This window comes from Mobula birostris, chromosome 8 (assembly GCF_030028105.1).
Source record: "Mobula birostris isolate sMobBir1 chromosome 8, sMobBir1.hap1, whole genome shotgun sequence".
Lineage (NCBI taxonomy): Eukaryota > Metazoa > Chordata > Chondrichthyes > Myliobatiformes > Myliobatidae > Mobula > Mobula birostris.
Genome location: NC_092377.1, coordinates 26,601,240 through 26,628,007, shown reverse-complemented (window position 1 = coordinate 26,628,007; position 26,768 = coordinate 26,601,240). Strand labels below are relative to the sequence as shown.

The window sequence follows — 26,768 nt, the reverse complement described above, 5'->3', positions numbered from 1 at the left end:
CTGTCTTGTGAGCTAATAAAACCAGCTTCACCAAAAAATTAATATTAACTACTACTTAAAATATCAATGTTTCCCGATAACATGATAGGTGGGCCTTTGATGATGAAAGTTACAAAATCTATTCCAGGTACAAGTACAGGCATACACAGGTGGAATGAAAACCCTACTTGCAAGAGCATCACAGTCATGTGGCGTCTTATAATCACAAAAGGAGGCCGTTCCTATAATTGTTTCAAGCCACCTGTGGGAATGAGGACAAAGATTAGGTCTCTTTCTCCCAGTGTTCACCTGCTTCCATTTTTCTTCTTTTTTAGGTTTACCCAATTTGCCTCACGTCATCGGACATGTGAAAGATACTACTGAAGATGAGCGAAGAACTGCTGAAGAAACTCAACAGATCAGGAAGCATCTAATATGCCCTGTCACGACCCTTCATCTAAAACATATTCAGGCCAGAGTAAGGGTCTCAACCCATAATGACAACTCTTCACTTCCTTCCACAAATGCTTCCTGACCCATTGAGTTTCTGCAGATTCTTTGTCCAGAATCCGGGATCTTCAGTCTCCTGTGCCTCCATTATTCATGATAAGTTTTTTTTTAAATCTTTTGGATGATTAAGAATGTTGTGAAACAATTATTTTAATTGCTTTCAAAAATAAATATCCCTTAAATAGAATGCCTACAGTCAAGTACAATCAATAAAAACTCGGTTGATGTATTAAAAACCTGGAGTGAAAACACCGGAATAACATCAGATAATGCCAGCATGAAGAAAACGAGGTATTTTAATTCCAGATGTCTGCCAATGATGTGGATTCAGAGAAAAGAACTCCCTGCCTCTTGAAGAAATGCAGACTTATTTTCAGGCATTGAAAAAGTCAAGGGGAATGACCTGACATGACCTAGAGAAAGCTGCTTGATCCTCTTGCACTATGGGCCTTAGACATTCACTGGAAAAGAGGGAGGCGGAGATTTAGGTTAATCTTCCACTAGTCCCTACATGACACTGGGATGCAAGCCTAAATTTTGCACTGAAAACTTAACTCTGGGCTTTGGCTCAGCTTGCAGCCGAGATCTGGGACTGCTACCACTGAGCCAAAATGATACTCATGTGCAAAAAGAAAAAATCCATTATCACCATCTCAACTGCCATTTTTATGACAGTGCAATGCATGGAATGATAGGATCTTAAAAGTGGCTAGAAAAAATACATTTTTTTTAAACATTGGGCTGTTTTCAGGAAAGGGAACCTACTTTATAATTATTGAATTTCTAACTTGACAAAACAACTTTGTATTTCTTTTGGGAGAAATTCACAAAGCTGACCAGAAGCAACTGCCAGAGTCAGATTTCATTCCACTCCTTTCAAGTGGATTTGCGTTGCGATTGTGTTACTAGAAGAACCTGGAAGACGTGCCTGCCCTCGACCCCGAAGAGTGGGCAAGTCGCCCATGACCACTCCTCTGGGACAGGCAAACTGCTTGGGTCTGGAGAGGCTGAGCCATTTCAAGCAAGTCCAACCAACCCTACCCTGCGTGATCCAAGTAGTTGACCCAGTTACAGCAGCAACATGAAAATTCCATACAATCAAGTCAAATAGCTTCATTGTTGCCTACAGTCAACGTTTCCTCTGATTTTTTTTATATATATATTTAAGACAGCTGCGTGAATCAACCATCGCTCTGATCAGGCATTTTTCTTTATTTTTACACAGGCTGAAAACTGAAGCACTTAAAATGTGTTTTTTTTTGAAATATGCATACTATGATTATTTAGAATGAAAAAATCACACACTTTAGATGTTATTAATTGAAAGGAAATAAATACAGATGAGAAAATCTTTCATGATTCATAAACATTTTCTCATCTGTACTTATTTCAGCTGCATGGCAACAAATGCTATGTGCATGGGAGAATTTCAGTTACTGTGTGGCTGTACACCCACTCAACTCAGAGGGAACACTGCCTGCAGTGCAAAAAGGAAAAAAAAACACCTATGTATCAAAAACAACAGGGCTACAGAAAATTTCAACGTTTGCATCAATATTGGTTCAAAATAATATTGTCCACCACACCTAATCCATCTCTTTTCAGATAATGACTTACTGTTGTTGTAATGTGTGCCTCCTTCAGTTAAATACAAAGGCAGCTGGACAACAAGCATAGAAATTAGGACAAATGCAGTAGGTCCTCTTAGGTTATCTAGCTGCAACTAGCTCTCAAAACCCACCTCAATCACTTTGCATCAAGCCTCCCACATTACCCAAACCAATCACAATCCAAATATCCATTACCATAAGACAACAGAAGCCCAGATCATTCCTTCCCCTTTCTCCTTAACATTGATACGTGAATACCAGCACGACCCCCATTTCCTCAACTCCAATCACTCCCCCAGCTGTAACAGTGATCTCTGTCCTCTGTTGAGAACTTCTCCACCTACCCAGGCACCTTCACTAGATTTGCACAGAAAAGACATCCATGTGTATTTAGTTATGAGTGGTCTGAACAACTGTTGACACTGCCTTGCCCACAAGGATATTCCACAGAACTTGGCCAGATTGTAGATTTTGGAATTTGGAGAAAAACAAAACAATTTGCGGGAGGAAATCAGTGCTTCAAGCAGCGTTTGTGGAGGCAAAGGAATGCTCGTCATTTTCTAAGATATTTTAAGATCCTGACCCAACACATCAACCATCCCTGTACCTCGACCTATGCTGCCTGACCCACTATTGATATTCTCTAGCAATCATTTGCCCATGAAAGTTTGTGCTGTGAAAAATGCCATGAATTGTAAACTGTTACATTCAAGATGATGTGCGTTCATCTGCTATTACTCTCTTACAACCTTGCCACCAGCTCCTCTATGAGCATCTAAAGAACATGCAGGATATGCACCATATACAAGACATTTTAGATTTTAAACTGCAAGATTTATGTCCCTTTGCATCTTACTCAGCCTTGGACGAACATAAAGACAAACTGTGGAGATTTAAACCTGTAGATGAATATGCCAAGATGTTTTTCTGAAACTTTTTTCCCTTCTTACATTTGTTTGCTTTCCCAGTCAAGACATTCTTCAATTCACTCTTTTCCCCTCTCTGCACTTAATTCACCTTCAAATCACTATTTGAAGTGTCTCTGTTGCACTTGATTCTTTATCGTTCTTAAATTTCCATTGAGAGTTACAGGACTGAACACAAGATTCTAAGTGACCTCTGACCCTTGCTATGCCTACATCGACCTGCAGTGCCTATAAATTGAAGCACAATAGTTACCTGAAGTGGGCTAACAAATTTAACTTGGACCATCTGATTGTGAGATTCTATTTTTTGTGTTTTCATGAATTCAAAATGAACAAAAAGTCAAAATCCCTGCAAACAGAATGTTATTGTTCAAGTTTCTCCAAATTCAACCAAGAAAAGCTCACCAAGGCTTAGTTACTATCACTTCCAACCACAAATATAAACTGGACAGAGTTCACGTTGACATTTTCCTTTTAAAGTGCTATATAGCTTCAAAATGCTCATACAAACGACTAAATCAATCACTTGTGTTTGTAGAACTAGCCTGATAGTGGATGGAGATAAAGACTGGAAGAACCAAAGGTAATCATGGACTGAAAAGCAATACCAAAACAAATTGTTTGCAGAGAGTACAGAAGAATTAAGGCAAAACTAGAACTGGTCTACAATTGTTTCTGCCAGAGAAATTGATATATTTGCACTTCTTAGAAAATTAAGATAATTGTTCCTTGATTCTGTTGTCAATAAATGAAAACACCCAAATTTAGCCAAAATTACAGAAAAATCTTTTCTTGATTCATGTCAGAAATAGAATAATCAACCTCTAGGAAAATTGCATTTACAATTAGAAGCTCAGAGCAGTATCTCATGCCATAGGTCAGCTTGGTTGAGCCTGTGGTCATCTACCACCTAGATTTACTTTATCTGGATGCAGCGAGCTAACCTAATTGAATCACAGTAACTGAGAAGCCTCCCACAAGGTTGAGTGTTCTTCAACCAACAAACAGGCTTGGACATTGTATCCAAGGTCCTGTCCCCTCATGAATGACTTCTGAATTAATTTTCTGGATAAACATTTCTATCAGGGACATTAAGAACTGTAAATAGATTTTAATTCTTAAATTAAAAATACTATTTTTGCACAGCCCCTACGATTCCACAGGCTCAGAAGCTTCCAGAAAGGGGCTGAGACATCATAATTAATAACTTAAAATAGGAACCCATAATCAAAACAAGTAAGGCCTGTGAAGAGATTGAAGATTGTCTAAAGTCATTTTCAGTACACAAGTGTAAAGAATAACATAATTGTCACTCTGAATCCAATGCAACACCAAAGATAAAATAAAACAATAATTAAAAAAATATAAATATGTAAGATAGCATAGGTGCATAGATTGATTGTATGCCCATAAAGTGACACTAGGCACAGGAGTGTCTATGCACAAGGCCACTGACAAGAAATGATAAATTAGTGGTGGTTGGGGTGTGGAGGGGTGTGTTAGAGGGTGGAGGTATTGATCAGACTGACTGCTTGGGGAAAGTAACAGCTTTTTGGGTCTGGTGGTTCTGGCGTGGATGCTACATAGCCACCTCCCTGATGGTGTTACTGGGCCTTCTCCAGCACCTTTCTATATACATGTGCTTGTTGGTGGATAGGCTGGAGCCACTGATGCATTGAGCAGTTTTGATTACTCATTTTGGAGCCTTCCTATCTGCCCCTGTGCAGTTTCCATACCACACAGTGATGCAGTTTGATAAGGATGCTCTCTGCTGCGCTTCTGTAGAATCACGAGTATAGATGTACATAGTCCAGCTCTACTCAGTCTCCTCTAAAAGCAGAAGCACTGGTAAACTTTCCCAATTGTGCAGGGTGTGTTCTGACACCATGAAACATTGTACGAGACGTACACTCCCAGGAGTTTGAAACTATTTGCAGGTTAAACTGTGCTGCTGGGGTGAGTTCTCTTGCAGTTCCTCCTTTGTCTTAATGACTTTGAAGAAAAGGTTATTTGTCTGGCACCAGGCCTCGAGCTCTTCCACCTCCTCTCTGTCGGCTGTCTCATTGCTGTTGATGATGAGCCCCACCACTCACGTCATTGGTGAACTTGATAATGTGATTACTCGGGTGTTTGGCCACGCATGCATGCATGAGCAGAGTGTAGAACAATGGGCTCAGCACACAGCCCTGGAGGGCACCACTGCTGAGGATGATGGGGAGGGAGGAACAGTTGTCCTACCTGAATATCTGACATCAGTTGGTTAGAAAGTCCAACACCCAGTTGTACAGTGGTGCATTTATTATTATTATTATGAGGATAAGGAGTTTTATCACCAAGATTTGTGGGACAAGAGTGATGAATGCTGAACTGAAATTCAGAACAGCATTCTGAAAAGTATCCTTGTTTGAAATATTGCAGAATATTGATAACTGGAGTTGGCTATTTAGAAGTTTGGATGATTATCAGGCTTGGTAAAATGTCTGCAAACAACTGAGAAGTCATCATCAGTGCGCATTTGAGGGTGTTGTCTCCTCAATGGCTGCTTTATATACTCCTTATACTGTATACAAACTGGCATTCTGAGGAGACAACACCCTCAACTGCGCAGATGATAGCTTCTTCACTGGAGCCCAAAACATCTGCAAACAGTTTACCAAACTCAGCAATCAACCAAATTTCCGAGTGTCCTTGTTTTCTAGCTGTGTCAGGGCCAGGTGCATGACGGATACTGTGGCATCTGTCCTAGGGCAGTTCTGTCCGCAAGCATACAAGTGTCCAGTGAGGCAGGGATGGAGCTTTTCCCATGCCCAATTACCAACCGTTCAAAGCACTTCATGATGATTGGCATTAGTACCACACAATGGTAGTTTTCAGTTCTGACACCACAGAGTTCTTTAGTGGCTGATTTGAAGCATGTCTGGACAGCAGCCTGGATGAATGATGTGTTGAAGAAGATGTCACTGAGTCAGTGTGCACACTCCAAGTACGTGGCTAAGCCAGGCCATTTTAATGGGGTTTAACTTTCTGCAGAGTCTTTCTCACGTCGGCTGCTGTAAAAGGCAGTGGCTGCTTATCTGGAAAGAGGGGTAGCTTTCGTGGCCGACGTTGTGTTGCATGCCTCGAAGTGTGCATAAAAGTTGGTTAGAGTGTCAGGGCGGAAGGTGTTACTGATACAGTTGATATTCTTCATTGTGTAGTCAGTAATGTCCTTGACAGCCAGCCACCTGCACCAAGGATCATTATCGAACAAGTGTTCCTGAATTCTTTTTTGAGCATTGGGGTTAGTCTTCTTGATCCCCAAGGTGAGGTTTCTACTGGCTGTGCCAAGAGCTGTTCTGTCAGACTTGGAAGTATGGTCCCAGTCTTATAGTAGGAAGCGCACCTCAGCATTTAGCCAGGGCTTCTGGTTGTGCTGTGAGATGACCACACTTTGGGTACCAATGTCATCTATACACTTATTGGCGTAGACAGTGACAGATAAGGCACATTCTTCAAAATCTGTGTCGCCTTTGTCTGTGGCACTCTTCTTCAACATCTGCCAGTTAGTCTGTTCAAAACAGTTTTGAAGCAGAGAGATTGTCTCATTAGGCCATACAGCATTGGTCCTTTTGACTGCTTTCTCCATTTTCAGCAGTGGTCATTACACCGGAATTAACATTATGGAGATGTGGACAGAGGCCAAGATGAGTATGCGTATGCAATGTGTCTGTACACCATTGAGACTGTTTGTTCCGCTGGTAGCCATGCTGACGTGTTGGTGGAATTTGGGTAAAATATCCTGTAGGATATTGTAGGATTGAAGTCTCCTACAGTTTTGGAAAAAAAAATTGTTTTCTGGAGAGCTGCTGATCGTGTAAAGTTCTCCCAATGCATCCTTGGCATTCGTGCTCAGGGGGGATGTTAACAGGAGTGCTGAACTCAACAGTAAACTTCCTGAGCAGGTAAAGTTGCTGGCCATTTAACTGTAAGGTGGTGAATTTCCCCTGAACAGTAAATGCTAACCACAGATGAGATTGTGCACCAACCTTTGTAAATGCATGTACAGATTCCACTTCCTTTAGATTTCCCAACAGGAAGTTACTGTCTGTGCAGAACAGAGTCATCCCATCGAGTTGAAACACTAGGTCAGATGTCCTGTTTAGCTATGTTTCAGGGAAAACCAGAATGCAGCGGTTTCTCATCTCTTTGTGTTCACTCTCAGTGAGTCCATTTTATATTCTAGCAGGTGGACATTGGCCAGGAAAAGTGATGGCACCAGTCTGGTCGGATTAGCTTTCAGCCGAGCTAATGCCCCAGCTCTCTTACCAAGATTCTGCTTCCTCTCACACTGCCTGTATCTGCCACGTCCTCAGCTGAGCCACCTAGGCCAGATCGTTGTCAGTGTCTGGTGTCCAAAGAATCCCTAGACCATTAAGTACCAGTATTAACCCTGTGGCTAGTGGCTTACAAGTAATTTGCCCAAGAGTTCAGCAGCGTTGTATTCACCGAGCTTTGGTTGACTGAAATCTCTGACTAGAAACTTTGAAACACTATCGAAGAATTTAAACCTTGCACCATTAGGAGTTGGAGAAGTCACTGTGCCCCTGTGCACCGCCATTTTCTGTCAGTAAGCAGATTGGTGAGAGTCCACTGTGGCAGGTTTAGGACCCTTTGGAGTAATGGTGAGGAAGGAGGCAGAGTTTGCAATATAATCTGCACTTGTGGTCTATACATTTCCCAGGTTATTCTGTCATTTCTTACATGAGGAAAGGGTCATTACCATTAGCTTTGCTTGGTGCATGCAAGTAGAACACTCTCTCCACTACTCAACTGCACCACACATTTGTCGAATTAAAGTCTGTCTGCCTTTATCCTGAATATCTGTGGCTTATCATCCTGGATAAAATTACTTTGAATTCCAACGAGCAAGTTAACAGCAACCACTGTGAAAACACTAATACATCCAAATTATAACAGAGCAACTGACGGATCAGTAGTACAGAAAGCACGGCTGCCACTTCCAAACTCAACCCTGCAACAAGTTTGTACATTCTGTCTGAGGTGGGTATACTCCCACAACCCAAAGACCTGCAGGTTGAACTTAACCTGCTGCTATAAACTGCCCCTTGTATGTATGCGAGCGGTAGAATCCAGGGGGAGCTGATAATTGCTTGACAGCCAGTGTGGACATGACAGGCTGAATGGCCTGTTTCTACGCTGTACAAGACCATGACTGTTTCTTGAGCCAGCCCATAATTCCCATTCATCTCTCCACAACATTCATATACTATTTACAGTCACACGGGTTTCAAAACCTTGTGACCTCCCCATTGAGGTCATCCTGGAGTGCAGAGCAGACAAAGTGAACACTGACTAACAAGCAAAGGCATTTAATGAATTTGAAAAGTATTTCAAATCTATAATAAACAAAAACCTTTGAGCATACAGTAATAATAAATCTCATTTAAAACACGTACTGAACTGAAAACATTTTAATTTTTATTTTCTTTGGAGATTCAGCACAGTAACGGACCCTTATGGTCCAACAAGCCCAGTCACAACCATGTGACCAATTAGCCTACCAAGAAGCATGCCTTTGGACTGTGAGAGGAAAATGGGAGCATCCAGGGAAAACCACATGGTCACGGGAAGAATGTACAAACTCGTTACAGACAATACTGGACAAACCACAGACCTTTCCCATCCAGGGTGGTGGCTTTATACAGGTGAATGGAGCTGTACTAGATAAGCCAACAATGACTAGCATAAAGCTAAGGGCCTAGAAGGCGTATGTCCAGCCCCTGCCTCATCTGGAACAGCGCCATTATAGAAAGAGTGTCAAGGCTTTGGCCCACAGCTTCTACACATTAGTCTGAAGCAGGCAGCAAGGGTTAACTTCAATTTACAATGATGTCACTTCATTTTACCAATACCAGTGTTTAGAAAAGCATGCACTTACTGGCAAGACATCCACTGACGACTTACTATTTATTCAAGTCTACAAAATCTTCCGTGTAAATGTGAGGAAATCTCAGGAGGAAAATTTTGCATGATCACAGAATACACTTATTATAAAAGAATGCATTACTTCATAATTATTTATGATTTATAGCCACTGTCTGAATATTTAGGAAGCATTTCATCTTCTGAATGATTTACCCTTTCCACTTTTATTATACCCATATGGTCCAAGGTTTCTCTGCAGACATGATACATCCTGGCGATCTATTTTTTTACCACTTGCCAAAGACATGGTCATCTGGTTTAGTTTCACTGTAAAAGTAAACAAGCCAATGCCATCTTAGACTGGGAGTAACATTTCCTCAGCTTGTCTTCTATAGCTTGAAACCTTATGCGCAAGACCAAAGTTCACAGTTTTCAAAGCACTATCAAGTGGCAAACAAGTTTGTCTTTATTAAAATACTCACTGGGATGAAAACATTCAATTTTTCTGGAATGCAAGAGCTTGGAAAGAATTGTGTTATATTTTTCTTTTAAACAGTATATTAACATTAAGCATTCTTACTTCTTAACTGCTTTTGCTAAACAAACTAATTTTGAAAAGAAATTTGGCTATTTCATTCCCTAAATCATCTCAAGAGTTCATCATTGGGTAAGAATGTGCAAAGTTCCACTCATCTCCAACCTATTTCTGCCACCACAAAACAAACGATTTCTTCAGCTCTGAATGGTAAGCAGGTTTTCTTCACCTCTCAGCTAATGAATGATTGGGTAAAAAGAATTTGCTTCTTCACATTCTCACCACACAACAATGCCAATTCATTTCCTAACAGAATTTCAAACCCAGTATTCATTTTCCTTCTTTCTCTTGTTAGCTTATCTTTCATCTTGGCTACGAAAAACATGTCTGGTGGAGTTTGCAAAGATTCTTCCCAAATCCATCCCCAACATTTGTGACAGCTGCTTGATGTTTACTATTGTCACGTGTACCAAGATAACGTGAAAACCTTGCATACTGTCAATGCATTGAGCCAGAATCACGAACAAGTTGCCACACACATCTTGGAAATACTTCTCCTGTCCTCTCTCCAATTAACTTTATTGTGTTGGAGGTACTGCATCTCGAAAGATGTTAGATCAAGTCTCTCCCCTCAGATGGGTGGAAAAGGACCTGTTGCCACTATCCAAAGATTTCTCTACTCACTTGGCCAGTATTGAAACCCCTCAACTAATAACCACAGCAGAGGCCATTCTTTTCCCTACTTAGACAAATTGCACGCTGTCTGTACCTAATCACAATAAGCACTTGATCTCCAAAATTACTTGAATTGACTGCAAAACTATTTGGAGTTGTGCAAAATAACACTAATCCAAAGGGCTTTCTGCAAGCTGCTCAACAAGGGCAATTCCAGAAACATAGCAGCATGGAGAATCTGACATTGTCATTGCTTTGTCTAATCACCATCAATGCTTTGAAAGCACCACAAGGTATCCCAACTGCATCATATTCTGCTTCATTCACTCTCCCCATTAATGTTTAAACTCTTTCCCAAAGGCATTTCCTACTGGGCTAAGATGCAGACAGCTATTTGGTATCTGAACCAAGTCTAAATTTCAGTCTAGACACATTGCATGACCAGCTCAAGCAAACACAGCCCGTTATTCCCAATTCCTCACATACATTCTTTCTAGCAGGATTCATTCACCAAAGGCTTGATTTTACCCATTCCTGATTTCAGGGCACCAAGGCTAACTGTACCTTGTCAGCAACAGGTCATGCTATATAAACCAGGAATTCAACCCAAATCCTTTTTGTCCAAAAGAAAAGCAAGGTTTAAAAAAAATTTAAATTCAGAGATACAGCCATTGTACCCATGTGACCAATCAACTTACTAACCCAGATGTCTGTGGAATGTGGGAGGAAATGTGTGCTGATGATACAAAGATAGGTGGAGGGGCCGGCAGTGCTGAGGAAACAGAGTCTGCAGAGAGACTTGGATAGATTGGGAGAATGGGCAAAGAAGCGGCAAATGAAACACAATGTTGGAAAGTGTATGGTTATGCACTTTGGTAGAAGAAATAAACGGGCAGACTATTACTTAAATGGGGAGAGAATTCAAAGTTCTGAGACGCAACGGGACTTGGGAGTCCTCGTACAGGATACCCTTAAGGTTAACCTCCAGGTCGAGTCAGTGGTGAAGAAGGCGAGTGCAATGTTGGCATTCATTTCTAGAGGAATAGAGTATAGGAGCAGGGATGTGATGTTGAGGCTCTTTAAGGCACTGGTAAGACCTCACTTGGAGTACTGTGGGCAGTTTTGGGCTCCTTATTTAAGAAAGGATGTTGGAGAGGGTTCAGAGAAGATTCACTAGAATGATTCTGGGAATGACAGAACATATGAAGAATGTTTGACTGCTCTTGGACCGTACTGCTTGGAGTTTAGAAGAGTGAAGGGGGACCTCATAGAAACATTTCAAATGTTGAAAGGCATGGACAGAGTGGATGTGGCAAAGCTGTTTCCCATGGTGGGGGAGTCTAGTACGAGAGGACGTGACTTAAGGATTGAAGGGCGCCCATTCAGAACAGAGATGCGAAGAAATTTTTTTAGCCAGAGGGTGGTGAATCTATGGAATTTGTTGCCACGGGCAGCAGTGGAGGCCAAGTCGTTGGGTGTATTTAAGGCAGAGATTGATAGGTATCTGAGTAGCCAGGGCATCAAAGGTTATGGTGAGAAGGCGGGGGAGTGGGACTAAATGGGAGAATGGATCAGCTCATGATAAAATGGCGGAGCAGACTCGATAGGCCAAATGGCCGACTTCTGCTCCTTTGTCTTATGGCCTTAAGGGAAACCCATGTGGTCACAGGGAGAATAAGCAAACTCCTTACAGACAGCAGGAGGATTGCTCAAGCTATTCAGAAAAGAAACTAGAAAGTTAAATAATTTGAGTGTCAACATTTATGATGACACTAATATTGCAGAGCCCCTTTTAGCACAGGCTCTTGAAATGATAAGCCCAACTTGGGAGAACCACTGGATGTGAGCCAAAAATCAACATCTAAAGAATCAGGGTGCAAACTGTAGCTTCCATCAAACCAGAAACTTTATAGAGTGTTCTTGGGCAAGTACCATAGGTTACACAATTAAATTATTCTACGTGCCTGCAATTCTATTGCACTTGTTGACTCAATTTGACAAAGCAAATGCTAACTTTGATTTCTTTCAATTTATGAAAACATTCAGACTTACAATAACCTATAAGAGTTCTCAGAACAGAAAGGACAATTCCATCATCTCCGAGTCGACAGATACAAGAACAGCTACTGCTCAGTTTCTATGACAGACATTGCACTCTTACAGGAGCTGTCAAATCACTTGGTAAGGATTAAGCACATAGAGAACTGATAAAGTAAGACAAATGCAAGCTTGCAGCCAGTTCAGGAAAGATGATAATTTACAATAAATATTAATTATGCTAAAACTCACAAAAATGGATGACAGAGTCTGCTTAGGAATGTTATGTGCACCATGCACTGGCACACTGTAATTAAGACCATAAGAGGGGAGCAGAATTAGGCGAAGTCTTCTCCACCATTCCATCAAGGCCGATTTATTATCCCTCTCATCCCCATTTTCCTGTCTTCTCCCTGTGACTTTTGACCTCCTGATTAACCAAGAACCTCTGGACTACTGTCATAAATATACTCAATCATTTGGCCTGCACAGCCATCTGTGGCAATGAATTCTACAGATTCACCAACCTCTGGCTAAAGAAATCTTCCTTGTCTCTGTTCCAAACGGATGCCCCTCTATTCAATGATTGTGCCCTCTGGTCCGAGACCCCCCACTATATGAAAAATCCTCTCCACACAAACTATCTGGGCCTTTCAATATTCAGTAGATTTCAAAGAGATTCTCTCTTCATTCCCCCCCACCCCATTCTTCCACACTGCAGTGAGTAAAGGCCCAGAGTCATCAAATGTTCCTCATATTAACTGTTCCATTCCTGGGATCCTTCTTGTGAAATTTCTCTGGACTCTCTCTAATGCCAGCATATCTTTTCTTAGATAAAAGATGTTGAAATAGTACAACATCTCAGTGAGGCCCAGTTGGAGTGTTGTGTGCAGTTTTGGTCACATTCCTAAAGGAAGGATGTAAGTAAGTTTGAAATAGTACATAGAAAATTTACAAGGATGTTGCCAGGTCTGGAGGACACAAGTTAAGGAAAGATTGAATAGGTTAGGATATTATTTCTTAGAATGTAAAAGATTGAGAGGAGATTTGATAGAGGTATGTCTGTCTGTCTAGGTACCACATCCGATGCAGACGTTGGTGACCGTGGTTTTCCCTATAGATCTATCCCTCGTTCTTTGGATGACTTCCATTTCCTTGACATGTAGCCACCTGGCTATGCTTTTGATGTACATAAGCCTAGGTCTTCCTCTAGGTTTGCTCCACTCGATCTTTCCAGAGACTATGAGTTCTTCCAGTTCATCTTTCCGCATGATGTGTCCTAGGAATCTGAGTTGTCTTTCTCTTATTGTTGGTATGAGTAATCTAACAGCTTAGGCTCACATATAGAGGTATACAAATCTCTAAGGGGTATTAATATGGCAAATACAAGCAGGCTTTTTCCTCTGAGGTTGGGTAGGACTATAACTGGACATCATGGGTCAAGTATGAAAGGTGAAAAGTTTAAGGGGAACATGAGGGGAAACTTCAGTCAGAGGGATGTGAGAGTGTGGAACAGGCTGCCAGGACAAGTGGTACACACTAGCTAGTTTAAGTGAAGTTTGGATAGGTACTTGGATGGTAAGGGTACAGACAGCTATGAAGAGGGGTGGGAGATGGGGTAAGGAACAAAGGTTGTAATGCTCACCCTCTCTACAGCAAAAGGACAATTCAGGTTTACTAATAAAGTGCTGAAGGAGGGGAACATGAAATATTGTCCAAAAAGTTGAAATTATTATTCCTTTCACGTGCATTAGTATTTGTAAAATATGCTTCTTATACATTTTCAAAGAGATATCATGATCCTTATAGACAATAGAGAAGTAAAAAAAACATAGGTAGATTGCTCTTAAAACCAAATATCAGGTAAAATTTGAAATTACTACCAATTCACTACATAATATTTATAATTTAATATTTAATACAGTTAAATATCATCTGGCAAACACAAAAACTGCAGTTCGGGGTATCTGGAGTAAAAGCTACTGTACAAACACAGCAAAACAATGTGTTCAGGACTACACTAAACTAAAAACTTGCTCCCATTCAAACCTATACATACAATCCCCATAGTATCACAAGTCCAACTGAACTCAAGGATTCACTCTATCAGCTGAATCACAAAATGGAGCAGTTAACAGCATGCATCTAAGGAGAGCCAGAAGGGGCCATGAGAAGGCCTTGGTGGGCAGGATTAAAGAAAACCCCAAGGCATTCTACAAGTATGTGAAGAGCAAGAGGATAAGACCTGAAAGAATAGGACCTATCAAGTGCGACAGTGGGAAAGTGTGTATGGAACTGGAAGAAATAGCAGATGTACTTAATGAATACTTTACTTCAGTATTCACTGTGGAAAAGGATCTTGGTGATTGTAGTGATGACTTGCAGCAGACTGAAAAGCTTGAGCATGTAGATATTAAGAAAGAGGATGTGCTGGAGCTTTTGGAAAGCATCAAGTTGGATAAGTCACTCGGACCAGATGGGATGTACCCCAGGCTACTGTGGGAGGTGAGGGAGGAGATTGCTGAGCCTCTGGCGATTATCTTTGCATCATCAATGGGGATGGGAGAGGTTCCGGAGGATCGGAGGGTTGCGGATGTTGTTCCTTTATTCAAGAAAAGGAGTAGGGATAGCCCAGGAAATTATAGACCAGTGAGTCTTACCTCAGTGGCTGGTAAGTTGATGGAGAAGATCCTGAGAGGCAGGATTTATGAACATTTGGAGAGGTATAATATGATTAGGAATAGTTAGCATGGCTTTGTCAAGGGCAGGTCATGCCTTACAAGCCTGATTGAATTTTTTGAGGATGTGACTAAACACATTGATGAAGGAAGAGCAGTAGATGTACTGTAAATGGATTTCAGCAAGGCATTTGATAAGGTACCCTATGCAAGTCTTATTGAGAAAGTAAGGAGGCATGGGATCCAAGAGGACATTACTTTGTGGATCCAGAACTGGCTTTCCCACAGAAGGCAAAGAGTGGTTGTAGATGGGTCATGTTCTGCATGAAGGTCGGTGACCAGTGGTGTGCCTCAGGGATCTCTTCTGGGACCCTTAACTCTTCGTGATTTTTTATAAATGACCTGGATGAGGAAGTGGAGGGATAGGCTAGTAAGTTTGCTGATGACACAAAGGTTGGAGGTGTTGTGGATCGTGCGGAGAGCTGTCAGAGGTTACAGCAGGACATTGATAGGATGCAAAACTGGGCTGAGAAGTGGCAGATGGAGTTCAACCCAAATAAGTGTGAAGTGGTTCATCTTGGTAGGTCAAATATGATGCCAGAATATAATATTAATGGTAAGACTCTTGCATTGTGGAGGATCAGAGGGATCTTGGGGTTCGAGCCCATAGGACACTCAAAGCAGCTGCGCAGATTGACTCTGCAATTATGGCGGCGTACGGTGTATTGGCCTTCAACGATCGTAGAATTGAATTTAGGAGCCGAGAGGTAATGTTGCAGCTATATAGGACACTGGTCAGACCCCACTTGGAGTACTGTGCTCAGTTCTGGTCGCCTCACTACAGGAAGGATGTGGAAGAATAAAAAGGATGCAGAGGAGATTTACAAGGATGTTGCCTGTATTGGGGAGCATGCCTTAGGAGAACAAGTTGAGTGAACTCAGTCTTTTCTCCCTGGAGCGACGGAGGATGAGAGGTAACCTGATAGAGGTGTATAAGATGATGAGAGGCATTGATCGTGTGGATAGTCAGAGGCTTTTTCCCAGGGCTGAAACAGTTGCCACAAGAGGACACAGGTTTAAGGTGCTGGGGAGTAGGTACACAGGAGATGGCAGGAGTAACTTATTTTTACTCAGAGAGTGGTGAGTGCATGGAATGGGCTGCTGGCAACTGTGGTGGAGGCGGATACGATAGGGTCTTTTAAGAGACTTTTGAATAAGTACATGGAGCTTAGAAAAATAGAGGGCTATAGGTAAGCCTAGTAATTTCTAAGGTAGGGACATGTTCGGCACAACTTTGTGGGCCGAAGGGCCTGTATTGTGCTGTAGGTGTTCTATGTTTCTATCTAGACCAGGGTCCTGATGAAGAGTCTCAGCCGGAAACGTTGACAGCTTACTCTTTTCCACAGATGCTGCCTGGCCTGCTGAGTTCCTCCAGCATTTTGTGTGTGCGTTGCAGATTTTCTCGTATTTGTGCGTATAGACCTCCCTGACAATAAGGATGGTCAACCCTTCGATTCTACCAAAGGGCTTTTCCACTGTTGCTAAACACCACATATAATTGGAGACATTTAAAATTTGGAAGAGGTTTAATACTAAAAAATATTTCAATATCAATGCATTTCTAAAGCATTAATTTGTTAAAATTGAAGAGAATTTACCTTCAATTGACTTTGCAGTCCAGGTCATATGTTGGGGTAATGAGAGAAAAACCACCCATTGTGACGTAACACTGAGGGTCTAAATATCAAATCCGTCTGTTCCTCAGATCAACAGTGGCTTAAGTGTCAACACCAGCAGCAGAGTTCAACTTCAACGCACTGACATCCAGTTTCCAAAGTGTCCCATACAGTGCCTCTACTTTCTTAGAAGTCTGTACAGATTTGGCAAGTTTTCTTAAACTTTGACAAAACTTCTATAGATGGATAGTGAAGAGTATCCTGACTGGATGCATTATGGCTTAATATGGGAACACCAATGCCCAAAAACAGAAAAGCCTATGATAAGTGGTGGATGTAGCCCTGTCTATCACAGGCAAAGCCATCCCTACCACTAAGCACTGCCAACATATGTCCCAAAATATCGATGTAGTTATAAAGGCGGCAAGACAGTGACTATACTTTATTAGGAGTTTGGACAGATTTGGCATGTCAACAAATACACTCAAAAACTTCTATAGTTGGATCGTGGAGAGCATTGTGACAGACTGGTATGGAGGGGTTACTGCACAGGACCGAAAGAAGCTGCAGAAGGTTGTAAATCTAGTCAGCTCCATCTTGGGCACGAGCCTATAAAGTACCCAGGACATCTTTACGGAGCGGTGTCTCAGAAAGGCAGCGTCCATCATTAAAGACCTCCAGCACCCAGGGCATGCCCTTTTCTCACTGTCACCATCAGGGAGGAGATACAGAAGCCTGAAGGCACACACTCAGCGATTCAGGAACAACTTCTTCCCCTCTGCCATCCAATTCCTAAATGGACATTGAATCTTTGGACACTACCTCACTTTTTAAAAAATATACACTATTTCTTTTTCGCATGTTTTAAAAAAAATCTATTCAATATGTGTATACCGTAACTGATTTACTTATTTATTATTATTGTTTTCCCCTCTGCTAGCTTACATATTGCATTGAACCACTGCTGCTCAGTTAACAAATTTCACGTCACATCCCAGCGCTAATAAACTTGATTCTGATAACAGCATCCATCAAAAACACCCACCGTGCTCTGTTTTTGCTGCTACCATCAGGAAGCAAGTCCAGGAGCCTCAGGTCCAACAACACCAGGTTCAGGGACAATTATTACCCTTCAACCATCAGGCTTCTGAACCAGTGAGGATAACTTAACTCGGCTCAGAGCTGACTCTATAACATGGGCCTGCTTTCAAGAACTCTACATCTCATGTTATCAGTATTATTTATTTACTTATTGCCTGTATTTGCACAGATTGTCTCCTTTTGCACATTGGTTGTTTGTCAGTCCGTGTGTGGAGATTTTCATTGATTCTATTGCTCTTTGTTCTACTGTGAATGTCAAGAAAATGAATTTTAAGGTAATACATGCTGACATATATGTACTTTGAGAATAGATTTACTTTGTACTTTGAAGTGCTACGGAACATTTTTAAAATGTTATCCTCTCATCTTAACCACCCCAAAACAACTCTCACACACGATAACAGTAAACTTATTATTACAAATATAGTTCAAAGTGATTTACGATGGGATAAAGTGCAAACATAAAAAATAAAATACAAAATTATGTTAATTAAAGTAAGGTTAACTAAATAGGTTTTGAGCTGGTGTTTAAAAATGTCAACTGAGTCTGCATCCCTTATAGTTTTAGATATTGAACTCCACAGTTTAGGAGTGTAGTTAAAAAAGCTGACCTGCCAATTGTCTTTTGAGGGAGATTGTGCAAATTTGAGACCATCTCAGAAGAATACCTAAGAACACAAGCACGATTACAAAACAAAAGTGATTTCGCAATGTACTCTGGTCCTACACCATTGAGAGGTGTAAAGATTTTCATTCTATTGTTGCAGCTTTTCAGTGGGGAATGTTTCCAACTCCAGCACCCTTACTGGCAACAAGCTCCAGTCCATAACACACACAATGCTTGATGGAACTCAGCAGGAAGGACAGCATTCATGGAAGTAAATGGACAGTTGATGCTTTTAGACTGAGACTCTTCAACAGGCCCGAAATGTCAACTGTGCATTGCATCCATAGATACCGCTTTACCTGCTGAGTGCCTCTAGTACTTTGTGTGTGTGTTGCTTAAGTTTTCCAGCATCTGCAGAATCTCGTGTCTCCAGACCAGTAATACCTTTTGGACAAACATTTCTTGTTCAGCTTCACCACCCATCCCTCCAACCCCTTGTGTTTCTTAACTGTCAAGGAGAAGAGGTCCTTTCTCTTCATTCTGGTAAGGCTTTCAACTTCATAATCTTCATTAAATCTCCTCCTGGTCTCCCTGTCTCCCCAACATTGCACTCCATTCTATTGTGCAGCTTGATTGAACTTGTATTAAGGCCTACAAAAACCTTTGCGATGGGGAAACTGCCATCTGTTCTCCTCCTTCAGGAAATTCACTGCCTTTCCTTCAGTGTTAAGCATTTCAAAACATTATTCCCTGTGTACAAAAATTTAGAAGCTCAGGGAACTCGTGTCATCACTCCAGAGATTTACATTTTCATTTTCTACTGTCAAAAAGCAGAGTGACTGGCGGTACTGAAGAGACAGACAGCTAACCTATACAATTTCTTGCAATCAAAATCATTAACATTCTGTCACAATGGTTCCATCATGCACCTCATATAACCTATGGTTAAAGCAGTCAGTTCAGCAAAGCTCCCCCACTAAGCTGAAAGAATCAATGCAATTGCAGCTCTGCTTAAAATTAAATCAAAGTTTCAACGTACATTATCAAAGAATATATGAATTATGCAATCGAGATTTCTTTGCTTACAGGCAGCCACAAAGCAAGGAACCCTACAGAATCCAATTAAAATAAAGACCAACACCCGATGCACAGAGAAAGGAGAAAAACAAATCATGCAAACTATAGAAGCAAGCAACATTCCTAAACAAAATAAGCCCTTTGATCCAAATGCTGGAGCAGGCCCAAAGCCTCAGTATCAGTTCATCATATTAGCAGGTATGGAGCACAGTAGCTGGCGCAGTCTTCATAGCCTCGCTGCCATGGAGAGAGGAGTGAACGATGAGGCAGAGCGAGTGAAATTGGCTCTCGCCTCTGATCCAGACATCCTGTCTGTCCAGTCTATCTGAGCTGGCGTTTAAACTGGAAAGACAATTAAGGAGGTGGCTGGAGGAACTCAGCAGGTCAGGTAGCAGTGGAGGAAAATGGACAGCTGATGTTTTCATCTTTCCAAAGGATTTTGACCTGAAATGTCAACTCATAAACACAAGAGATGCTGCAGTAAATATCAACACTTTATTCACTTCCAAAGACACTGCCTGACCTGCCGAGTTTTTCCAGCATTCAGTGTGCTCTCCTTGGAAATATCAATTGCCCACTTTTCTCTACAGATGATAACAGTCTTATCTACATGGTAGGGGAGACCATAACGAAGGGGAATAGGTTTAGTAACAGAAAATATTTAAAATGGACCTAAGGGACAGCTTTTCCCACTCAGATGGTGGCAAATATATGGAATGAACTGTCAGATGAAGTGCAATCACAAACAAAAGAAAATCTGCAGGTGCTGGAAATCCAACCAACACACACAAAATGCCAGAGGAACTCATCAGGCCAGGTGGCACCTATGGAACAGAGTACCGTCGATGTTTCGGACTGAGGCCCTTCATCAGCACTGGAGAGAAAGATGAATCAGTAAAAATAAAAGGGGGGGGGGTGGGGAGGAGCAGAGGAAGAACCACAAGGTGACAGGTGACACTGGGAGAGATGAAGTAAATAGCTGGGAAGTTGACTGGTGAAAGAGATACAGGGCTGGAGAAAGGGGAACCTGACAGGAGAGGGCAGAAGGCCATGGAAGAAGTGAAAGGGAGGAATAAGACCCAGAAGGTGGTGATGGGCAGGTAAGGAGATGAGTTTGGGGGCGGGGGGGTGGGGGGAGAATTACTGGAACTTCAAGAAATTGATGTTCATGCCATCAGTTTGGAAGCAATTCAGACAGAATACAAGGTGTTGCTCCTCCAACCTGAGCATGGCCTCATCGTGGCAGTGGAGGAAGCCATGGATAGACATATCAGAATGGGAATGGGAAGTGGTATTTATGTGGGTGGCCACTGCAAGATCCCACTTTTTTTTTGGTGGATGGAGCGTAGGTGCACAATGAAGCGGTCTCTCAGTCTATAATCGGGTCACACCGATGTACAGGAGGCCACACTAGGAGCACCGGTCTACGACTCCAGACTCACAGGTGAAGGGTCGCCTCACCTGGAAGGACAGTTTGGGGCCCTGAATGGCAGTGAGGGAGGTGGTGTAGGGGCAGGTATGGCACTTGTTCCACTTGCATGGGTAAGTGCCAGGAGGGAGATCAGTGGGGAGGGCCGAATGGACAAGGGAGTCACGCAGGAAGGAATCCCTGCAGAAAGCAGAAAGTAGCAGCGGCGGGGGAAGGGAGGAAAGATTTGCTCGGTGGTGGGATCCTGCCGGAGATGGTGGAAGGTGCAGAGGCTGGAGGGGTGGTAGATCTCAATAACAGGAACCTTATTCATGGTGGAGCGGCGAGAGGATGGGGTGAGGAAGTGTTTGAGGCAGATACGATGGTATAATTTAAGTCCTTAGATATGCACGTGGAGGAGGTGGGACTGAGGGGGACATGGGCCAAATGCAGGAAATTTCAACCAGCCATGTGGGCACTTTGTCAGCATGGATTCATTAGACCAAAGAGCCAACACCACTCCATGACTCCATGCCGTTCTGCTCTGCTGAGTTCCTCCAACATCGCTTTTTTTTTTGTTGCTCCAGGTTCCAGCTCCAGTTGTTTTGATTGTAGAGATGCAAAAAAAAAAAAAAATCAGTAGTTGTTTCTGGGAACTGGATTCAAAATGTTTAAGGTTAGTGGAGGAAAGTTTAGGGGGGATGCCAGAGCTAGTTTTGGTTTTAAAAAGCACAGTGGTGTGTGCATATCACTGTGTCAGGAGTGGTGGTAGAGCTGATACATTAGGGGCATTTAGGAGAATTAAACACATGAACGTAAGAAAAATGGAGTATTATGGGCCCTGTAGGAAGGAAGGGTTAAATCAATAATGGAGTAGGTTTATATAGGTTGGCACATCATCATGTGCCAAATAGCCTGTACTGTGCCATACTGTTCTATGTCTACTTTAAAAAAAAACAAAATAAAGTTTCACCCTCATCTATGCTTGAGATTACCTTGATTTATGATTGCTACGTGCACCAAATGACTCCTCTCAATTTGACTGGACCAGACTTTGGGCATAAAGCTCTCTAATTTGGTGGGACCTCTGTAGGAATTACTCCTGGAATGTCCAGGCAAATGGAAGTAAAAATAGACCAGTAAAGATATTTAACTCATCCAATTATCCAAATGCAATTCTGAAGAATTAGCTTTTTTAAAAAAAAGGTTCCAAATTGTGTTATCTTCACTATACTTCAGCTATGTCATGTGGCCTTCAGATGACTTGATGCCTTGTGAAAGCCTGCTTCTGCACTTGAAGATGATTTGTCTTAGCTGGCCCAAGAATGTCTTCTAAATCTTTGATTTTCCTCATGAATGCCTTAACCTTGTTGCCATTCCCACCACATCAGTTGCAAATCATAACATTCACCCAAACAATCCCTGCCCATTGATATATTAACTTAAATTCCTCTCCTGTCCACAAATCCATTCAATGTCAGCTTCTCAGCCTCATCATCTCCTTGATCCCTCAGACTTTGTCTAAAAATGCTCAACTCTGTACAAAGGATCCATTGCTGTTTACCTTTCATTCATTTGCCCTTGGCTCGACTTTCCTAACAATCATGGAACACCGTGACTACCTCAGATGCTCAGGTGACACTCTCCAAAAATGAAGCTCTCAGGCATTTCCCGACCAATCATATTATCTATCACTTGTTCTGTGATGCACAAGGATCAGGATCGAATATATGCATTGATGAGCCTACACAGACATTTTAGGTACAGAATTCCAAAGCAAAAATGGGGGGGGGGGGTGGAAATCACAAAATTATAGAGAATTAGCCACTTCCCTCAATTACATTTTTAATGTCTGACCCTTATCCTGATGCTAATCGAATCCTAGATGCTCCAGGCAAAGGAAACAGCTTCATGTCATCTACCTTCTCAGAATCTTGTAAGTTTCTCTAAAGCTTTTTTTTTGATTAAGTGCAATTGTGAACAATAGCCAGATCAGAAATGCTGAACAAGTCAACTAGTTCCCAAAGAGAACTGTTAGGCCAATCAAATGGTTCACTGCTGCTCAGCAATAGAACACAAAAAAATCATATGTACAATTAAGAAACATTAAAAAAAATAGTAGAAATACTGGAGTCATGATGATCATGATGAAGTCTGCTGGAGAGAGACATTTATACACATGCTGTCCTTCATAATTCAAAGAGTGGAGTCCTGGACAAATTTTACTTGTGCTCTTCTTAAAAGAGAACTCCACATCTCAATAATTAATCTAGTGAATCACCACTGCATTGACTCCAAAGTATGTGTATATAGAAGGACAAGGTAATTAAATTGTCAACTATTTAGGAATGATCCAGGTTTCTTTCAGCACAAAGAGAAAAATTATTCACAGAAACGGGAAACCAAAACTACCTTAACAAGTTTGATACTTCCTGGAAGTTACCCTCATGTAAACATGTCACCTCCCGGAAAGCCTAGTAGAAATCATTTAAAAATCAACAGCATGGGAAAACTAACCAGCGCAATAATTTTTTTTTTCAAACCTGGCTTGCTGCTTATGGAGAAAATCTCCAAATTCTTATGCAAAATTTTCCATTTACTTCTGCACTGGCCACAAGACGGCTCACTACTTTAAGCATTTCAACTACATGCATACCGGAATTATATTGAGACCTTACACATGACATTTGGAGTGAAACCTTATATCATAATGTGCAATTGTGAAAGTTGCCACTGAAAAGGAATGTGTTCAGAGTTCAAGCACCCATTTGTGCACCAGGCGATTCTTGAGGTCAGAATAGTGCTCTCAATTTGGTCGGAAGTGCTGTGATGAATTAAAGTTGAAAATTCTGTATGAAAATAGGTCAACACTCAGTAAATTTTCAATGGTGCCCCTTAAATGAAGCGCGTCAAATCTGAACCTTTTGCTTATTTCCACGGGCTACAAACATTAACCTTCTTACATTCCATAAAGCATATGCATTTTAACTAAGTTATTTCATACAACATCCCATGTTAACCTAACATAACTGGACTCAAAATGAAAGGCCTAAAAATTCTGGTATTACAGCCTGTCTGAGAATGAAGACCGAGCGAGAAAGTGGCAAAATGTTTATGCTTTAAATTTCCTACCATGATAGCATGAAGGATAAGCAAAGAGAATCAGATTACCTTAAATATAGGATTGTTTTGAATGAAACAGTAGCTCAGTTACAAAGCAAAATCTGCATCCCAGGAATCAATTGCTACATAAACTAACATGCAACTTTGAGCAATGGGGTTAAATGCCTTGTTCCTGACGGCTCAGATCCAAAAGCCTGGGCCACGTTGTTGTTCTTTTGATCCTTTGGTCGCAGTACTTACATTCTCATACAGGGCTTGAAGGGTCTCCAGGTCAACCACAGAATTGTCCAAGTTCAGAACAGCTGCAAAAAAGGACAAAAGGAAGAGTTGTCAAAACGATGACAAGCTAGTGGTGAACGGTCAACAGAGCACAAAAGATGCTCGGGGGCTGCGGAGGCGACCTGCTGGTCAGATGGGCTTTGGCTGCACAAATGGTAGAGATTGTGGTATGGCGGGACTTGCAAACGAGGACAGTGATGGAGCCAGGTGTCTGTAACACAAGATTTCCACCACACACACAGATGCACCCACTCCATTGTCACAGCCAAAGCCAGAGAGATCAGAGGGATGCCAGAGACCAGCCATCCCAGAGAATTAGAAAAGCAACACCACAACAGAACAAACTCATTCTCATCTCTGGTCGGTGTCAAACACAAGGCGGCTAATCCCAATTTGAATTAGTCAGTTAACTTCAAAACCTTGACAAGGGTCAAGTCCTCAGCACATAAATCTGACAGTTTTAGTGCAGATTTTGAAATTTCATTCCCCTTTCCCACAAATTTCTACAATGGGAGGTCTGAACTTCTCACGCAATCATCCACTATTAACCCATCTGCAGTTGTGTTGTGGAAATGTTAAGCAGATGTTCAATTAATTGAATTAGTATGACATCAAGCAGCATTGCTGCAATACACATAGCTGAATGGGTGCAAATTAGACTCCATGCATCATGTGCAAATCGTGGAAGTCTATATTTACAAACCTTAATACTGCTTCAGTTCAGCAGGCTGGTGAGCCACACTTTAGTACAATTATCTCAGTAGCAAAGACTGCTTAAACCATGCAGGCCATCTTCTGAACAGTCTGCTCTTACATAGTTCAGTTACAGCTCAATTCCAACCATGTCTGTGACACACACAATTCCAACAATTTAACAGGCAACCAAGTGCAGCACTGCTGCAGCTTCTAAACCCTGAAACACTGATTGTGGCGCTAGGAGTATTTACCACTCACACCAATACACCCAACCCACTTGCAACATACAATTACAACCACAAATCCTTCTCAAACTATCACAGATGCTGGGTAAGGATTGGCCATTTCCCCCCTCTCTATAGATACATGTACTTCTTATGGAAACCACAACCTCACAGCCCACCCTCCTGAAAGGAGTAAGTTCCTTTTAAACGTTGATCTCCATCGCATGGCTTCAGGTCAGTTCTTCATGCCCGGGGATCAGTAGGTTGTAGGATGAGAGCAGAACATTTTACCGGACAACAATGCCATGTACTGGGCGCTTCAAACCATGATTTCAATGCATTGCAATCAACTGAACTGTATTCCACACACCAACAACATAGTTCCCCTATCCCAAAGTCCTTACTCGCAGACTTGCTGCAGTCAATCAAGTTTGATCTAACAATCTTGCTCAAGTTATTGCAACGTTTACTCATTTGAGTGACTTGGGGAGAACACTGTCAGTTTGGGTTTCATTTTCAAAACCAGCTTAGAGCTTTATTGTAACCCATTTGATTCCACAAATTAAAATTTTAAATATTTTTAAAGAATGTGACTGTGACTGAATGGCGAAAATACAGGGAAACTTACCGCAAAACTAAGACCATAAGACATGGGAGCAGAACTAGGCCATTTCACTGTGGCTGATTCGTTTTTCCTCTCAGACCCAATCTCTTACCTTCTCCCCATACACCTTCATGCCCTGACCAATCAAGCATCGATCAACCTCTCCCTTAAATGACTTGGCCTCCACAGCTGCCTGTGGCAAGGAATTCCACAGATTCAACACTCTCTGGTTAAAGAAATTCCTCCTCATTTCAGTTCTAAAAGGAAGTCACTCTATTGAGTACATCCTCTGGTATTAGACTCCACCATAGGAAAAATCCTCCTCAAATCCACTCTAACGAGCCCTTTCAAAATTCAATAGGTTTCAATGCGATCATCCCTCATTCTTCTGTATTCCAATAAGTATAGGCTATGCTCTGCACCAGAACTATTGACTTATTACAAATTCAATGAAGCAGTTTGTGTGTTAAGAAGCTCTAATTTTCTTCACTTTTGATTCTTCATTGTATTGCTATTACAATCGCAATTTACTGCATACACTTTAACACTCTGAAGCACGCATAAACAACAAACAACAGTAAGTGGCAAATCTCCTCTTCCACCAGTGTTTTCAAACGTTCGTGCAAATTATCCAGTGAATTTATTCCTGGAGAGCATGGGGCACGTTGTATTCTTTTTCAGGCAACATAGTTTTAGGATGTCCATTATGAAGTTATACCAAATAGATGAATACATGCAATAATGACCAACTTGCTTCAGAGTCTGACGGATTCAGTATGCATCTATTTAACATCTGACCGCTTAAGTTAGTAAATGGGGTTATATGCCTTTTGTAATCAAGAAGTGAATAAAAAGGCAATGTTTGTTAGGGCATTTTCTGGATTTGGGGTATTGAGTAAAATATTAACATCAGCAATCAATCTTTAGATCTGAAGATGGACTGCAGATTAAATTTAAAATGTAGCTCTGGACAATAGCTTCCTAGAGCTGCAAACTAAAGTTAATTGAAAGCCTGACAATGTTGATTAACATTCACTTTGTGTGTCTTGAGTATAGGTGCAAAGGACGAGTGAAAGTTATGTCATTCAAAGGAAGCAT

At 41.6% G+C, this 26,768-nt stretch overlaps 1 protein-coding gene across 1 annotated transcript in view; it reads right to left on the bottom strand.

The window, feature by feature from the left end:
• The window catches only part of fmn2b (formin 2b), a 469,810-nt gene that overhangs the window by 188,438 nt on the left and 254,604 nt on the right, over positions 1 to 26,768 (bottom strand). The window contains exon 9 of the mRNA XM_072266855.1: positions 24,108 to 24,169. Coding sequence (XP_072122956.1) covers positions 24,108 to 24,169 — 62 coding nt within the window. The remainder of the gene's footprint in view (positions 1 to 24,107; positions 24,170 to 26,768) is intronic.